This window comes from Enhydra lutris, unplaced genomic scaffold, assembly GCF_002288905.1.
Source record: "Enhydra lutris kenyoni isolate GAN:26980312 unplaced genomic scaffold, ASM228890v2 scaffoldscaffold73, whole genome shotgun sequence".
Taxonomy (NCBI): Eukaryota; Metazoa; Chordata; class Mammalia; order Carnivora; family Mustelidae; genus Enhydra; species Enhydra lutris.
In genome coordinates this window covers 7,246,358-7,262,766 of record NW_019154157.1, presented here as the reverse complement: position 1 = coordinate 7,262,766, position 16,409 = coordinate 7,246,358, and the positions used below count along the sequence as shown (strand labels likewise).

Sequence of the window (16,409 nt, the reverse complement as noted above, 5' to 3'; positions counted from 1 at the left end):
TTAGGATACCTTTGGGTTCTTGGGGTGCCTGGGTGGCTTGGTGGGTTAAAGCCTCTGCCTTCAGCTCAGGTCGTGATCTCGGGGTCCTGGGATCGAGCCCTGCATCGGGCTCTCTGCTCAGCAGGTGGCCTGTTTCCTCCCCTCTCTCTGCCCTCCTCTCTGCCTACTTGTGATCTCTGTCTGTCAAATAAATAAATAAAATCTTTAAAAAAAAAAAAAAGGATACCTTTGGGTTCTGCGTACCCAGACTGAAGGTCCCTCCCTTCTTGAGAGTTCTAAGACCCACAGCCCCCCTCTGCCCAGATGGGTGAGAATCAAGGAGGATAGAAAGTATGCATGCTTGTCTAGGAGTAAGAATGAATTCTTCTCAAGCATTTATTAAGCACCAGCTGTATGCTCAGTGCTGCAGGAGGGGCTGTGAGTTCTCAGCAGGAAGGGACCTATGGTACATTTGAACTACTTAAAATGACAATGGTAGCTAAGTCAGAGGAGGGAGGTGGGCCCAGGAAAGCCCAACACCTTGCAGAACTCTTCTTCTCTGCCTCAGGGCCTGACAATCCTCCCATTAGATACTCCACCTGGAGACAGATTTCTAAGACTTACTAGAAAGCAAATGTCCCCACAAGGAAGGTGTTTACATTTGAAAAAAGTGTCAGGGTCAAAGTGTTTGGGAAACAAGATGAGTCAACTTTTCTGTATCCTGCCGCACTTCCTAGAACCTTGGGTAGGCCAATACACTTATCTTGTCCCTCTCAAGAAACGGGGTGCCTGGGGGTAGGCGAGCATAAGGAACAAGTCCCTGGAATGTTTAGGGCCCCAGGGACCTTTGCTGGAAAAGTGCCTCCCATGGCCAGTGTGGAAGGCAGAATCCATTTTGACAGATGCTAAGGGAACGGCCCTCAGGAGCGGGCATTCAGAAGAGATGGCTGATACCTCTGCAGGATGAACACGATGGCTTACTCCACTGAGTGCTTCTCTCCCGGGACCCTGGGGAAGGCCAGGCCCTTGAGCACCTGGGTCAGCCTGGCTTCCCCACGCGGGGGTAAAGCGCTATTCTGTGCATTACCTTGGGAACACTGGGGGACTCTGGGGAAAACAAACTGGTTCCCAAACCTGGATAAGCAGGAGGGTTGTTTGACTTGAATGCCTACTTACGGTGACAACTCAAATAATGAAGAATGCAGGTGTAGAGGACAAAAATTGTTTATGTACCTTCTTTCTGCCGCAGTGCCCTGATTCTAATCCCCCAAGTTAATGAATAGTGTCAGTTACGTCGAGACCCTGCCATATTTTTCCTGTGCTTATACATTCGTAGATAAATCTACATAGATATATCTGTAATTCTTATTTTTGCAAAATGAAGTGACATTATATCTGTATTTTAAGCAGCAATTTCATTTTATATCAAACACGTCTTTCCGATCTCTAGGTGAAGTACTGAATGTTAACACTTTAGCCCCTCACAGATGAGTGGCCCATAATTAATTCAAATCTTCCCCTAATGAGAGACATCTGGGCTCTTTCTCTTTTTAACAAATTATTCCAAACAATGCTTCCGTTGACATCTTTATAAGCACATATCACTCTGGCCAGTGCTTTTATTTCAGGGGTAGATTCCTAGAAATTAAATTGATTGATGTGCATTTAAAATTTAAAAAGATATGCCAACTTACTTTCTCAAAAAAGTCACTCTCCCCGGCAGCCTGGGAGAGTGCACATTTCCTGAGGAATTCAAAAGATTTATAGACTTCTGGGCTCCACTCCAGCACTACTGATTTAGCATCTCTGGGACTGGAGCCCAAGGATTTATATTTTTTGAAAGTTCCCCAAGCATTTCCAGTGATCTTCCCAGTTTGGGAGGTAGTAGTCTAAGGACAAGTTGGTTGAAAAAATCAGTCAGTCAAAAATGAATATTTTTTGGTCTAACAGTTTCACAACCCTTTCACAAACTGGCCATATTTTTACCCTTCTCGGTTGCATTGTTGTATTAGGGTGGACTGAGCTGCAGTAACAAGTGGTCCACACTTTGTCAGTTGCTTGACATCATGGGGTGTATTTCTTGCTCACGGAGGAATCCTAGGTGGGCATTCCTGGCCAGTGGGCCTCTGTCTTCCCTCCAGAGGTTCTGGGGTCTCTCAGTCTCATGGTGCCACCATCCTCCAGGGCCTCATGGTCATCTGCCTCCAGGCAGCAGAGGGGAAATGCAGAATCTGAAGGGAGTACACCTGCCTCTTCAAAGCTCTGGCCTGGAAATGGCTTATATGACATCCTGTCACATCCCATTGGCCAGCATCTAGTCACGTGGCCACCCCTGCCTGCAAGGGAGGCTGGGAAATGGAGTCCAGCTTTGGGTTCCAGGACCCACACAGGTGGATTTTTGATGAAGAGTTTACAGCCTCAGCCACGAATAGTTCTCTGATTTTTAACTAGCGTTGACAAGGCTTTCTGCAGAATACAAATTAAAATTTCCAACAAAGCAAAAGAATGGCTTGTTTTGCCATTATGGTTGGGTACATCTAAGATGATCATTAAGATGGGAAATCAGTGGGACACCTGGCTGGCTCAGTAGAGCAGGTGACTCTTGATCTCAGGGTTGTGAGTTCAAGCCCCACGTTCAGCACTGAGCTTACTTTAAAAAATGTGAAATATGCTTATAATTTTGGGATGTGAAGACGTAGGAGGAGATAACCCTACTACCCTTCAGAGTAGCTTTCTAATAGTCATTGGTATTTTCCATACACAGACACACACACAGACACACACACACACACACACATACACACAAACATGAACAAATAGGACCTGCTGGTCCCCCAACCTGACTAATTATAACTGCAAAGCCTTTGCCTGAAAATGAGTTCTTAAAAAGAGGGCAAATCTATTGGACAATACAGCAGACAGTTGTTAAAGTCATCCTAGTGTGCACAGAAATTATTAGTGCATGAAGAACCAGCTGGAAATGTTCATTTTGGATCGATTTACTTTTAAACAATTTTCTTTGTGCTGAGTCAAGATTAAAAACTTTGAGATAATGTTGCCATATCAACACAATGCACAAAATTGACTAAAAATTAAGTAGAAATGCTAATTCACTCTATACTGGCCTTTTGGGGTTTTTTGCAAAAAAATGGGTTCATGCTAGATACGTCCTGCATCTTGGTGGGTTTTTTTTTCCAGTTGACAATATACTTTGAACATCTTTTTGTGTCAGTTCTCATGGATGCACCTCCATCCCTACCTATCCTCAGGTAGGGATACATTGTTTCCCTATCAGTGGGCAGTTGGGGCTTTTCTCATATGATGCCAGGGAGGATATCCTGGTACACACGGCTTTGCTTATTCATACACCATGATCTCTAAAGGCCAGGTCTGAGAAGTGGGACTGCCAGCTCACAGAGTCCTCTTTCTGGTTTTCTGTTGACCAAACCCTTTCCTTCTTCCCACCGACCACAGAGTTACGAGGAACAGGAGCTGCTACGCCTTATCTACTATGGGGGTATCCAGCCAGAGATCCGCAAGGCCGTGTGGCCCTTCCTCCTGGGCCACTACCAGTTTGGGATGACAGAAACAGAACGGAAGGAGGTTGGTGACCCCTGATGGGCAGCAGGGTCTTTGGCAACTAAAGGAGCCAGGGGCCATGGGGTTGGGGGTGCTCTAATTTCATACTGGACCAAGATGGGGCAGGGGAGCATGGGGGAGCCAGGAAGCTCCAGGGCATGGCTGTTCCCTAGAAAAGCGATGCAGGCTACAGATACCATTGTTTAAAATTTTATTTTGGGAGATAATTATAGATTCAGATAGTTACAAGAAATAATGCAGAAGGATTTCGTGTATCCTTTATCCAATTTCTCCCAATGGTGGCATCTTACAAAACTGTAATACAATATCACAGTCAGGGCATTGACGTGTGTGTGTGTTATCACCACCACAGTCAGCATACTGAACATTTCTGGTGCCAACAGGGTCCTCATGTTCCCCTTTTTTAAGCCACACCTCCCAGCCTAACACCTGGCAACCACCGCTCAGTTCTTTCTTCCTGCAATTTTGTCATTTCGACAATGTTGTATAAATGGGATCACGTAGTATATAAGTTTTTGGGATTGACGTTTTCACTCAGCGTAATCCTCTGGCAGTCTGTCCTTTCTGTGGCCAAGAGTTCTATGGTATTCACGGCCTGGGTGCATCACAGTGTGACTACCCACCTGTTGGTGGATAGGTGAGTTGTTTCCCAGTTTGGGCTATTGCCGAGAAAGCTGCAGTGAACATTCGTATTTTCGTGGGAGCATTAGTCATCATCAAATGCTCAAGTGTACAATTGCTGGGACACACGGTACACATGCTTCATTTCAGAAGAAACTGTCAAGCTTTTGTAGCTGCTGAACCATTTTCTAGTCCCACCAGCAATATCCGAGTGAGCCACATCTGCATCCCGCCTGGAGTTTTGGTCTTGTTGCTATTTTTTTATGTTAGCCGCCTAGACAGGTGTAAATGATGTTTCCTTGTGGTTTTAATTTGCATTTCTCAAATGGCCAGTGATGTTGAACATGTTTGCACACACTTCCTTGCCACCTGTGTATCTTTGGTGAAGTGTCTGCTCTCATCGTTTGTCAGTTTTCTAGCTGAATTGTTTGGGTTTCTACTGTTGCATTTGGAAGTTCTTTATATGCTCTAGATATTCTTTCTTTGTTGGATAAATGGTTTGCAGATATTTTCTCCCAGTCTGTGTCTTGTCTTTTCACCCTCTTCATGGGAACTTGTGCAAAACAAATTTCTAAATTTTTTATGAGGTTCAGCTTATCAATTTTTCCTCATATACACTGTGCTTTTGGTGTCGAGTCTAAGAACGTTTTGCTTAGTTTGGCCTAAATCCCGAAGATTTTCTCCTATGTTTCTTTTCTCAAAGTTTTGTAGTTGCACGTGTTACATTTAGGCCTGAGATCCATTTTGAGCTCATTTTTGTATATAGTGGGTGGTTTTGGTCAAGGTTCATTTTTTGGCCTGTGATGTCCAGTGGCTCCAGCACCATTTGACAGAAAGGCCATCCTTCCTTCATTGAATTGCTTTTGCACCCCTGTCAGCCATCAGTTGGGCACATTAGTGTGGCTTCCCCATTCTGTTCCATTGATCTAATACCACCCTGCAGTGAGCCATCTTCAGCTGATACCACCTGGGGCACCCGTGTTCATCTTAATTGTTCAGTGAATGTGTTAGTAGTAGTCCCGTTTTGAAAAGTAGAAAGAAACAGATGCCCATAAATATTTTTTAAAATGATAAGTTCATGAGGAATTGCAAAAACTGTAACAAAGAGGTCCTGCCATACCCCTCACTCAGCTTTCCCCAATGGAAACATCATGTAGAACAGTAGCCCGTTCCCAAAGCCAGGGCATTAGCATTGGTACAATAGGACTCACTTGACTGCAGACCTCACTAGGATTTCACCAGCTTCTGCATTAGTTTGTGTGTTCATGTGTGTGCACGTGCATGTGTGTGTGCATGTGTGTATATGTGTGTATATGTGTGCATGTGCTTATGTGCACACATGTGCACGTGTGTGGGGGGGTAGGTCTACATCATTTCATCAAGGTTATATTAATTTTAATACTAAATTTTTATTTAACCCAACATACCCAGTAAATTACCATTTCAGCATGTAATCAATATTAAAATTATTGAGAGATTCTCCCTTCTTTTATTCAGACTAAGTTCTTAAAATCTGGTGATATTTGACATTCCATACCCATGTACCCACTCTGCTATTGTGTATTTGTCAGTAAATTGACTCACTGTGTGTATAGCTTATTGAAAAAGATATTTGATATCCCTGCCATCAATGGAAAACTGACATGACTTGCCATAATAGAAGGAAACCAAAAAAATAAATAGGATATGATGAAAGGGCATAAATCAGTCCCACGTAGATGCCATAGCTTGCCTAAGGCCTGCTCTCTCATTGTCAGAAATGGGGATTATGAAGTGTTAAAGGAGGTGTTCAAGACACTGTGGCACCAGACTGACCTTCCCCATAATCCAAAGACTTAAAGGGGAGCTGGAAATAGAAACTACACTGTGATTCCGTATAATAAGACCCCATGCCAGTGAATTGTCTAAAATTGTCTCAGGAACAGCAGGAGGTCCCCACCATGCTTCACCCCCTGCCTGCTGGGCTCCTGGCAAACAGGAACGGCATTCTCAGGTGCCAGGCCCTGTGCTTGGGACCAGAGACCCAGAGGTGCGTTAGATGAGGTCCTTGCCAGTTTAGTGAATGTGCAAAGTCAGATGGAGGCAAACCCAGGGGTTGTTAAGAGTCCATGGGAGGCAGCAGTGTCAGGCAGAAGGCTACCTGCTCGCTTTTCAGGCAAGGGGTGTGAGGAAGGCCCTCTATGAAGAGGGGCCAGCATGAGCAAACCCTGAGGGCAGACTCGTGCATGGTACAGTATGGGAGTATATCTCTGTGGGTTTGTGTGGGAGGGGCGGGAAGTGTGTGGTGGGCATGGTGGCTGGAACATAAAGGACAGGAAGGTGGGGATGACAGAGGTGGGGCTGGGAGGGAAACAAAGAGGAAGACTGGGACAAGCCTTGACCAGGCTGGGACAAGCAGGCTCTGGGAAGGAGGTTCCTGGGGTCGTCCTGGTGCACAGTCATGGAAACCTAGTCTAGGAAGGTAGTGGGAATGGGGAGATGTGCTAGGACAAATCTTCTGGAGGTCAGTGGGCAGGAGGACAGGCCTTTGGGCAGGGTGGACCCCGAGCCTCTCTCTGGAGGCCCTGAATAGATAAAGGATTCCCCACTCCTCCCAGCCTAGCATGGGGCAGTCTCCCTGCCCTTTCTTCATGCCCCTCCACACCCTTACTTAGATCAGCCTGTTCTGCCCCCACTTGTGCTGGAGGCCTGGCAGATTCAGGACCTCAGTTCCCTGGGCCGTGTATCAGGAAAAATACAAGCTGCTCTCCCGCCACATGGAAAATGAAAATGCTTGAAATCTGTAGCCCTTCTGTAAGGCCATTGCAGGAGTAAAGGGAGAGGCTGATTTTGTTCATCTTTGTATCCTCTGCTCCTGGCCCCGCCCTGGGTACAGGGGAGGCTCTCATAAATGTGTGGAGGGAGTAGATGGATGGATGGAGGGGGCACCCTGATCATCTTGTTTCTCCTATGCCTAGTGTGGTACCTAGCCCATTGTAGGTGATTCCAGAAATATGGGCAAACGAGTGAATGAGGAAGGAGAAAAGCTAATAAGAAAGGGAAAGAAACAGTCCTCTCACTTCAGTACCCCCTTGGCTTAGTATGCTGCCTGGCAGAGTAGAGTTTCCACAGATATTTGAATGTGTGAATAAATGAATGAATGAATGAATGAATGAATGAATGGAGAAAAGGGAGGAAGGAAATATTGAAAGAAAGAAGTGGCCTTGTGTATGTTTGTGTACCCCCAGGGCCTACCCAGTGTCCTGCACATAGTAGGTGTTCCGTTAACATCTATGGCTGTTCATGAATGATGGCTGCCTGTCTCTGGGGCTCAGGGTCCCAGGTTAGGGCTAGCATCCTCTTCTGGCTTGGGCTGGCTCTCCCCAGGGGTGACCTTGCCTCTGCCCTGGCAGGTGGATGAGCAGATTCACGCATGCTATGCACAGACCATGGCCGAATGGCTGGGCTGCGAGGCGATCGTGAGGCAGAGGGAGCGGGAGTCCCACGCAGCTGCCTTGGCTAAGTGCTCATCGGGGGCCAGCCTGGACAGCCACCTGCACCAGATGATGCACCGGGACTCCACCATCAGCAACGAGGTGATGGGCGGCACCCATCCGGGAGCACAGGGTCAGGGGGGCAGTAAAGGCCGGGATCTGCTCCGTTTAGCTATTGTAGGAATGGTGACAGCTGGGTGTCTGGAACCGTCACCCCTAGCGTTTGGGTGGGAGGTGACCGTGGAGTTGGACAGACCCATGTTTGAATCCAGCCTCACCATTTCCTGGCTTGGGGGGCAGGTGAGACCTCAAGCAACCACCTTCACTTCTGGGCCTCAGTTTCCACATCTATAGAATGGGAACAACCATTTACATAGGGGAGGTTTGTGTGCAGCTCATCTGAGATAGTGCCTGCAAAGCTCCTAGCACTTGCATGGAATCAGCACATGCTAGACTTTCATGTATTCAGAAAATGCTCGTTGAGTACCTACCATATGCCAGAGGCAGTTGGGAATATCCTGAAATGTCAGGAACGCTCCAGCAGCCAAGTCAGAACTCTCCGCTCTTATAGAACCTCCAGTTCAGCGGCCCAAAGAAGGCGCTGAGAAGAAAGTTAATTCTCTTCCCCAGTGTGGTACACTCATTAGTTGCCAGCAATCATGTTCCCTAGCATAGCAAGCAACCACCCAAAGCCAGTGACTTCTAGCAGTAGACACTGAATGTGTATTCATGGGTGTGGCCCAGGCAAGCACTTCTGAGCAGGGCTGGCTGGGCTCACTCTTGCACCCGCTGTCAGTGCCTGGTCAGCCAAAAGGTTTGTTGATCTTTGCTGGGCTCTCTCCCATGTCTGGGGTGCCCCGGCTGTGATCCACATGTCCCATCCTCCAGCAGGCTGAGCTGGGCACATTCTCATCGTGAACACAGATTGTAAAGAGACAAAGTGAAAACACACAAGGGCTGGTGAAACCTCTGCCCTGTCGAGATTGCTAACATCCCACTGGCCAAAGTAGGTCACAGGGCCAAGCCCTGCATCCGGGTAGGCAGGAACTAGAAGTCATAGGGCAAAAGCTTATCGACGGAGAGGGGAATTACAAAAAAATCAAGTCATTCGTGCCAACCAGTCACTTGTTGTTGAACTTAAATATTAGCCAGAAGTGTCAAGTACAAGGCAGTAAAAGGTAAGGTTTTCCAGTTGCAGGAGTGAGAGGCGGGGTCCTGTGCCTTCTGTGTGGCCCCAAAGGCTCCAGGGAGCAGAGGGAGACCTCCCCCACTTCTCAGTGTGCAAATAGGAGGCTAGGCCCTGAGGGGACTTGCCCAAGTCAGGAATAGAAATGAGACCACACTTGGGGAATCCCTGCCTGAGCTGAGAGCAGGGCCCTCAGGGCCCCAGAGCCGGGATACAGCCTCACCCCTATTCTCTTGGCCCCTTTTTCTATCAGTCTTCCCAGAGCTGCAGTTCCGGCCGCCAGCATGTCCGCCTGCAGAGTGACTCCAGCACCAGCACACAGGTGACCTTCTGGAGGCCCGGCCCCTTCCCCATCCTCCCCTTCCCGTCACCTACCCACTCCCTCCAACATGGAGTAAAGGGATTGGGTGTCCATCACCTACAGGTCACTTAAAATTTTTTGCTTTTTATACTAGCATTAAAAATGGAGTTTTTAGTTAACACAAGTAATATATGAATCTCTTCTCCCTATAAAAAATTAAAATATTTCAGAGAAAGCTAAATTTGGCTTTGACTATTCCTAATCCCCACTCGCCCTCCCTAGAAATAGCATCATTTTCTGTGTGTCCTGTCAGCCCCCACTGCTTGCCTGTACATATGCAGAAATACATATATAGTACATAAAGCATATATTGCAATGTTTGGTAATTTTTGAAAATTTCTACATAAATGCCGTCGTATATGTTGGTCCACAGCTTTCCGTTTTATTCAGTGAAATGTTAACTCATCTCACTGGATATTAAATAAAAAAGCAAAGCCCTGCAAATATGCTTACTATGTCACCTTTTGCATAACAAGAGGAAATATTAATATTAATTAACTTAATTAATTATACCAATTTTCAAGAACAATGGATGAATAAGCCAAAAATGAATCAGAATCATTACCTACAGGAATCAGAGGAGGGCACAGGAAAAGAAACTGCATTTCCCTGAATATCCCTTGTTCCTAGTTCCAACTTTGGAGTTAGGTACTTTTTTTTTTTTTTACATAATTTAAAACAATTGAATCAAATTTTTAAAAACCAAAAACGTGATTTTAACAGCAAATCAGGTTGGTGACCTAAACACAGTGAAGAAATAGTTCATGTTCCTTTGGAATGGGGTCTTATATCCTTGATAGGATATGACCTCAGGACACAACCAACCACAAATAAATCCTCGAGATGGATCCTGGAGGCTTTTCCATAGTGGTTCACACATCTCTAACTACTTCTGGAAACTGATCCATAATAGCCAATCACGTGAATATACTATGCTGTTTTTATCCTGTTCCTTATGTTTTTAACTATTTTTTTACGTAAAAAACTATATACCTATAATTTTGTGTGATGAAAAGTACACTCCTTGCCACTTGAATGCCTGGTGCTCCCTCCTCAGGCAATTTCAATGCTGCCTTATTTCTGGATTATTCCATGTGTTTCCATGCAATAGGCCACTTTTTAATTTTTCACAGCGGGAGCCCATATTATGCCTGGTTCCCTCCCCTACCCTTTTTTCTGGCTGTATAGTACTCCACATGCATGTTCTGTATTTGGATGAGTCCCCTGCTGACAGAGATCTAGGTCGTTGCAGAAGCAATATCCCAGTGGACATCCTCGTCTCTCCGTTCTTGTGCTCCTCGTCTTCAGGTGTTTGAGTCTGTAGATGAAGTGGAACAGGTGGAGGCAGAAGGCAGGTTGGAGGAGAAACAGCCCAAGATCCCCAATGGGAGCCTGGCGAATGGCACCTGTTCCCCGGACTCTGGCCATCCCTCTTCCCACAACTTCTCCTCAGGCCTCTCGGAGCACTCGGAGCCCAGCCTGAGCACAGAAGACAGCGTCATGGACGCCCAGCGGAACACCCCCCTGGCGCGTCGACCCGGGGACAGCAGCGTGGATGATGGGCAGAGCAGCGAGGCCACCACCTCCCGAGATGAGGCCCCCCGTGAGGAGCTGGCTGTGCAGGACAGTCTGGAGAGCGACCTCCTCGCCAACGAGAGCATGGACGAGTTCATGTCCCTCACCGGCAGCATGGACGTGGCCCTGCCCGAGAAGGAGGGGGCCGCCATGGAGCGCTGGGGGGGCGGCGAGGTGGAGAAGCACAGCCAGGTGGACAGCGAAGACAACCTCTCAGAAGAGCCCGAGATGGAAAGCCTCTTTCCCGCCCTGGCTTCTCTGGCCGTGGCCACGTCCACCAACAATGAGGCGTCGCCTGTGTCTTCCAGTGGCGTCACTTACTCTGTAAGTCTCCAGGATTCTCCCGCACTCGGGTTTCTTACCTAACAGCTACGGGAGAGTGGGTGTGTCCCAGTTTCCCAGCACGATCTCTGGTTTGTTACAGTTTTCCTCAGCACGGAAGCTGCACTGGGCTACACTGGAGAAGCCCCTTTGGGAGGGAAGACAAGAGCACAGGCTATGCTGTTCCAACTGTCCCAGGGTCAATCCCAACTGACACATGTTACTTTATCTCTCTGAGCCTCAGTTTCCCCATCAGTTGGGTACTTTCCCTCTTGGGCTGTTCTCAGAATTAGTGAGTCCAGTCCTCCGTGCCCGACGTGCAGTGAGCCCTCAGTCCGTAGCAGCCTCGAGGATGAGCCGCTTGGCGTACACTCAAGTCAGCATCTTAAATACTCAAGTTTGCTTTCTTGCCAGAAAATCCAAGCCAAAGATTGTCAACTGAACAGGAGGTTTCCTGAGCCAGGCACGGTGTTTCCATTTCCCTTTAAAGACCTTGTTATTTCTATCTAAGATATGCATGCCCATAGTTGACAGAGTCAAACAGACAAGGCCAAATAAGGAAACCAGAAGTGCTCCCCACCCGCCCCCGTGGAGCTCTCCCCAGAGGCCATCACAATGACTTACTCTGCCCAAATTATCTGGCCTTTACCCCCACGTCTGCCAATAACATCCTTGTACTGCTACTTCTTGATCTTTTTTTTTCCTTTTTCTTCAATTCCAGACAGTCCACACCCGCACCCCCACCCCACCAGGGGCACCTTCCCAGCTCCATCCATCCACTGCAGTTATAATAATTTTAGTTAAATGACTGTTTATGGTTCACACTAGAAAACATAATAATGTATACACCATGTAGGAAGCTATATTTATTTTTTTCTTTCCCACAAAAAGAATTTTTGTTTCCCCCAGATGTGTTTTCATTTCCTTGTCTCTGTTTTCCTTTCCTACGTTTGCCACATACAAATCATGGTTCACCCCCACCAACCCCCAACCCCAGCCTCCAAACTCTGCCAGTGGTCTAAATCTCTCTTGGAACATTCAGACACGTGACGTTTTCTGTTCATGTTTATGTCTCGAGAAGTCTCTCGAGTGGCCTTCCCTGGTCCACGGCTTCTGATGCACAGCTGTCATCTGGGATTTTTTTCTCCATCTTCACAGGGAGCTTACTTTCGCTTTCGGGTTACACACCTGAGTGCATTATAAACCTGATCTGAAACTCTTAATTATCCAGGGGGATATACTTTACATTTCACTTGAGCCCTCTATTCAAGACAGGCCGCTGTCCTTGAGACCCCAAATGTTAGTTTTTCTTCCAGGCTTCCCTTACCAGGGATTCAGGTCCTTGGGGGTCCCACCTTAAATGCAGGAGAGTCTCTTATTCGATTCCTTACCTTAGGGTACAAGGACCCCAAAACCATTCAACCCAAGCTTCTGTTTTGCCCATTTGGAAGCTTCCTTCAAGGCAAGAGCCAGATTTGGTATTTACTTGCCTTTGTGGGTTAAATTTTGGCCTTAAAATGTTCCCATATTTTTCTTGCCATATCATTGCACCTTGTTTTCAGGAAGGGTCAAGGACAGCAAGTCCCGCGTATGGCCGGAACTGGACTCCTGCTCGCTTCCTCCATTCTTCCCGGGTATGGGGGCGGGGTGCACCTCCAGCTAGTTACGACCCTCATCCACTCAATGGGTAGTTAGTCTGTGCACCTTCCAGAGTTGTCTTGTTTCATTGAAGGGGGAAAAGCCAAAGAACTCTCATCATAAGAAGTAAAAAGAGGCTTTCAGAGGCAACAACAGAAACAAAATGAAACACCCACCTGGTCCCGGGAGAGGAGATGCTTTTCAGGGGCAGCAGGAGAGGGTGAGGAGGGCAGAGGGAGAACCTCTGGCATCCGACCTCTGGGAGGAGTGGGGGTGTAATTGTCCTTTCCTTCCCCTCCCCCGGGGCCTGCAGCCAGAGCTCCTGGACCTGTACACGGTGAACTTGCACCGCATCGAGAAGGACGTGCAGAGGTGTGACCGCAACTACTGGTACTTCACGCCCGCCAATCTAGAGAAACTGCGGAACATCATGTGCAGGTGGCTGAGGGGAGGAGGTCTGTGGGCGTGGCCGGGGGTGGCAGACGCAGGGGGCCCAGGGAACCCAGCCAGACGGCAGCCTCTGCCGCTGTCTCCTTGCCCACCTGTTTATACCAGGCCACATTGACAGTAAGGTAACAACCAGAGCAATGATAACAACAGAGCATTTATTAAGCACTTACTGTATACCAGGCACTCCCCTGAGCCCCATACTAAGGCTGTTACACCTCGCCCACACAGCAAGGCGGTAGGGTCAACGTTACCCCATCTGCAGGGAAGGAAACAAAAGTGGAGGGCTACCACACTGCTCAAGTCCCCCAGTGGGGGCAGTTGGCTGAACAGGAGTTCATACCCCTGTCTCTCAGGTTCTAGAATCTTGTCCTTTATTTCCTTAAGCCAAGACCTGGAGCTTCTTATTACTTTTCACTACATACTGAGTATCTTATTTCTTAAAATATGGAAGTAACTCAGGCTTATTAAAAACCTCTATCAATCAGCAAATCCAGAAGTTCATAAGATCTAAAGAGAAACTGATTCTCTCTCCAGTCATAATGCCCCCTCCGCTAGAAGAAACTCTGCTAACAATTGAATAAACATCCTCCCAAGCCATCTGTGTATTATATGTGTAAAATAACACAATAGATCATATATATAATATCACACGCATGTGTATGTGTTTTAACTTTTTTATATTTTACCCATATGGGATTAATACTGGGTTTTCTACAACTTGCTTTATACACGTGAGAATGCATCCTGGCCATCTTTCCCTGCTACTCTAACTCAGGAGCTCACAAACTAGTATTACAGCCCACAGGCCAAATCCAGCCCACCCCCATTTTGTAAATAAATTAGAACTCAGCCATGCCCATTTGTTCATGTAGTATCTGTGACTGCTTCTGCAGAATTGAGTAGTTCAGACAGAGCACATACGGCATGCAAAGCAGAAAATAATTATTACCTGGATCTCTCAGGAAAGGGTTGCTGACCCTTGCTCTAACGCATTTTTATTAATAAGTACTATCTCTTAACTATTCAATTTTGCACTCTCCTAAGCAATCATTCTCTCTCAAAACTGAGTTGAGAAGATTCAAATATAAGGAACTTTAATACAGTAAAATGAAGAGGTACTGGGGGAAAAAGGATAGACCAGCTTTTTCTGGGGTATGGCCTTGGGAGAAAACATGGAAGGCCTCACCGGAGGTGACATTCAAGATGGCCTTTGGCAAAATTAGGAGAGACTCAAGAAACCACTTGGCTTTGAGGTGAGGCTACCTGGGTTCAAATCCTGCCTCTGCCATTTATTAGCAGGTGTATGACTCTATGCATGTTACTGATGTCTCTGGGCCTCAGTCTCCTCATCTGTAAAATGGAATATGATAATACCTTTCTCATACGATTATTTTGAGAACTTCATGGTGCAACACATGTTCAGTGGCTGAGTATACAGTAAATGCTCAGTAAATATTAGTTATTATTATTAAGGGGCAGATGGGAACCCCGGGTACGGAACAGCTAGGGCAAAGCACAGGGGCATGAATGTGTGCCAGAGACAGGAAGTACCAGGAGGTCGTGGCGGGGACATGAAGATGGATTGGGGGATGACGCTGAATGCCTTGTACCCCCAGTGATGGAGTTTGTTTATCGTCTTGTCGCAGCAGGGAACCTGCGAGCATGTGGGGTTTTGAGTTGAGGTTTAGGAAGGCCATTGTGGTGGCTGAGAATAGGATGTTTGAAGAGTGTCAGACGGGGGCAGGGGATGCAGGTGGGACCTCAAGGAGTGAGTGGTCCAGGTGAGAGATGGGGGACCATGCCAGGGAGGAGGGAGAGGACTAGTGGGTTGGAGAGACAGGTCACGAATGCCATCCTTGGGCCCCTGGTCTCTCTCTTGTAGCTACATCTGGCAACACATTGAGACCGGCTATGTCCAGGGCATGTGTGACCTCCTGGCTCCACTGCTGGTCATCCTGGATGACGGTGAGTATGTCCTCCCCGCTCCATGTCCAGGGGCACAAATTTTCTTCCTACTACAGAGGAGGGGAGGTTAACCTCATTTTGTGACTCCACGGAATGGGTCAGTGCAGGTGCTCAGAGGACCTGTTGGTGAACACACCAAGGTCCCAGTGAAATAGAAAGTCTTGTTGTTCCGTATTAGCCAACACTTACTGCCAGGTGCCCAACACCCAGCCAGGCCTTTCCTAGCCACTGATTGTACAAATGTGAATGCAGACAAAGACAAACCCAGGCCCAGGTGTCTTCATGGTGAATCTACCGAACACTTAAAGAAGAAATAATAGCAATCTTTCACAAACTCTTCCAAAAGGTAGAATAGGAGGGAATGCTTTCCAACTCATTCTGTAAGACCATTCCTTATATGAGGACCCATCAGTACCTTGATACCAATACCAGACAAAGACATCACAAGAAAAGAAAACTACAGACTGTTGTCCTTTATGACTATAAAGATAAAAATCCTCCGCAAAACACTTGCAAACTGAATCCAGAAAGATACAACAGGACTATATATACCGTGACCGAGAGACACAGAACTCTCATCATATGCAGACTGGTTTAATGAATGAAAATCAATCAGTGTAATTCACTATATTAATAGAATAAAGGACAAAAATGACACAGTTGTCTTTGTTGACGACAAAGTGGCATTTGGCCAAATCTCACACTATCTCATGTTAAAAATACTCAACGAACTAGGAATAGAAGGAAACTTCCTAAACGTGATAAAAGGCATGTAAGAAAAACCTACAGCTAATTCATACTCAATGGTGAAAGACTGAATGCTTTCCTCCTACAATCAGGAAAAAGACAAGGATGTCCACTTTTGCTACAAAAGGTTCTAGACAGGACAATTAGGGAAGCAAAAGAAATAAAAGGTAGCTGTACTGGAAAGGAAGTAAAACTATCTACTTGCAGATGATGTGATTTTTGCATATAGTAATCCCAAGGAATAAGAAAAAAGTATTGGCAGGGCGCCTGGGTGGCTCAATCTGTTAGCATCTGACTCTTGATTTTGATTCAGGTCATGATCTCAGCATTATAAGATCGAGCCCCATGTCAGGCTCTATGCTGGATCCTCTCTCTCCCTCTCCCACTGTCCCCCCCACAAAAAAGTATTGGAGCTAATTTTAAAAGTTCAGCAAGGTTGTAACATACAAGATATATATACAAAAGTCAGTTGCACTTCTGTACACTTGCATTC

At 46.7% G+C, this 16,409-nt stretch overlaps 1 protein-coding gene across 2 annotated transcripts in view; it reads left to right on the top strand.

The window, feature by feature from the left end:
- LOC111160040 (small G protein signaling modulator 1) overlaps positions 1 to 16,409 on the top strand; it is a 57,992-nt gene that overhangs the window by 29,162 nt on the left and 12,421 nt on the right. For both annotated transcript variants that reach the window (XM_022522824.1, XM_022522823.1), the window contains 6 exons: positions 3,454 to 3,582; positions 7,593 to 7,775; positions 9,113 to 9,181; positions 10,529 to 11,119; positions 13,068 to 13,192; positions 15,087 to 15,169. In XM_022522824.1, the coding sequence (XP_022378532.1) occupies positions 3,454 to 3,582; positions 7,593 to 7,775; positions 9,113 to 9,181; positions 10,529 to 11,119; positions 13,068 to 13,192; positions 15,087 to 15,169 (1,180 nt within the window). The remainder of the gene's footprint in view (positions 1 to 3,453; positions 3,583 to 7,592; positions 7,776 to 9,112; positions 9,182 to 10,528; positions 11,120 to 13,067; positions 13,193 to 15,086; positions 15,170 to 16,409) is intronic.